General features: G+C 47.0%; 1 protein-coding gene across 1 annotated transcript; it reads left to right on the forward strand.

Moving 5' to 3' along the window:
• The first annotated feature begins 351 nt into the window (after positions 1-351).
• Positions 352-1,359, forward strand: LOC149816620 (uncharacterized). The gene has a single exon (XM_089986934.1). It carries the CDS (start codon positions 352-354, stop codon positions 1,357-1,359), a length of 1,008 nt encoding a protein of 335 aa, XP_089843060.1.
• The last annotated feature ends 366 nt before the right edge of the window (positions 1,360-1,725 follow it).

The raw sequence follows: 1,725 nt of genomic DNA on the forward strand, positions 1-1,725 counted from the left end.
GTGGGTCTCGCTCACTCTCATTACCCATAATCCATAATTTTATTTACTTTTTCTTTTTTATGAGAGGAGTCTGGACAACTCATCTTGGGTTTGAACCAACTCTGACGCCATCTACCTTTTCTTTTGTCAACATTGGGGTCCAAAACGAAAGCTACAGCGGCTGTATGATTTCCATGATTAGGCAAGCGGCGATTTAGTTGAGAGCCACCTTACAAAGTAGAAAGCTAAGAAAGCAAAAGGATTCTCTATATATAGAGAGAAAAAAAAGCTGCTGTGAGAAGAACAATGAAGGATCACACCATTTTTATTGGTAACAACTGACAAGAAGCTGAGAAGAGAAGAGCACAGAGAATGGGCACCACCGTTCAGGATGGCAGTAGATGGCTCAACAGGAACCCAAAAAGGGTAGCAGCAACCGATCTCATGGTCTGCTTCCCTACAAGGGCACCCATCATGAGCCTAATGCCCAACAAGCCAGTCTGCAGCCCCGGCCGGACAATCGACAACTCAAAGCCTCGAGGCCGAGCGCTATCCAACCGACCCATGTTCAGGACCAAGATCAAGCCCGAAAGGATCAGCAGCAGCAGAAGCAACAACAATGCGGCCGAGATGGACGAACCCACCTCGCCCAAGGTGACATGTGCGGGTCAGATCCGCGTCAAGCCGAGAGGAAAGGCTTGCAAGAGCTGGCAATCCGTGATGGAAGAGATCGAGAGGCTGCACGCCGGCAAGAAACGGAGCCCCGGAAGGAGGACGAGATGGGTCGGGGCGTTGGCAATCAAAAGGGACATCACGCATTTCTTAGCGACCCTTCGCAGCATAAAGTTGGATTTCAGGTGCTTCGGTGCCATTCCCATGGTCTCTTCCTCATCATCTTCCTCCTCCTCCACTTCATCATCTTCTTCGGAAGCCGGCTACGACGAAGAAGACAATCACGAAGACGAGGAGTGCACAGATTCCCGAGCGGCTTTTGCTCGGTGGTCTATGGTGATGGAAGGAAACAATGACGCTAAGCGGTTGGAATGGAAGGATGCAAAGAAAGAAAGGAAAACGATAAAAGAAGAAGACGAGGAGGGAAGCTGTGCACTTCCTACTGCTCCTCCTAAGAATGCGCTCTTGCTTATGAGGTGTAGGTCTGCACCTGAAAAAGCGTGGTGCAATCGTATTGAAGAAGAAGAAGAAGAGGAAGAAGAGCAAGTGGACCACAGGAGACTGAAGGGAAAGGGAAAAGAAGAGATGGAGAGGCTCGTTCTGACGAGATACGCGCCCGATTTCTTCAAGATCTCTCCCGACATCGCGAAGGAGACGTGGGTCAGGAAGTCGGATTATCTCCACAGGAGTCACACTCTCAGGAGATAAACTTTAATTTCTTTGCTTGCCTTTTACGTTTCTTTTTCGTTTTAATTTCTTGTCAATTCCTGTACTGTTCTTTGCACGTTTGTCAGTGTTTTTCTTCCTAAGATTGATGGATGGAAATCATGTATAGAGGGACGACTGATATGTCGTCTGATACAGCAGAAAGGGGCAGTTGTCTAGCTGGTAGAAACCAGAATATGCTCCTTGTGCGCTTAGGAAGAAGGTAGGTACAAAGCCTGCTTGATGTTGTTTAAACTAAAGCAGCAGGAAAAGCTGTCACGCTGTCTCTGCCTTTGCCCATCATATGTATCTTTTGTCCATTTGCTTTTTATACAACATTTTACTTTTTTGTTTTTGTTTTTTTTTAAT

This window comes from Nuphar pumila, chromosome 14 (assembly GCF_984573655.1).
Source record: "Nuphar pumila chromosome 14, dmNupPumi1.hap1.1, whole genome shotgun sequence".
Lineage (NCBI taxonomy): Eukaryota > Viridiplantae > Streptophyta > Magnoliopsida > Nymphaeales > Nymphaeaceae > Nuphar > Nuphar pumila.

Coding starts and splice junctions, on each gene's coding strand:
- LOC149816620 (XM_089986934.1), top strand. CDS start 352: ATGGGCACCACCGTTCAGGATGGCAGTAGATGGCTCAACAGGAACCCA.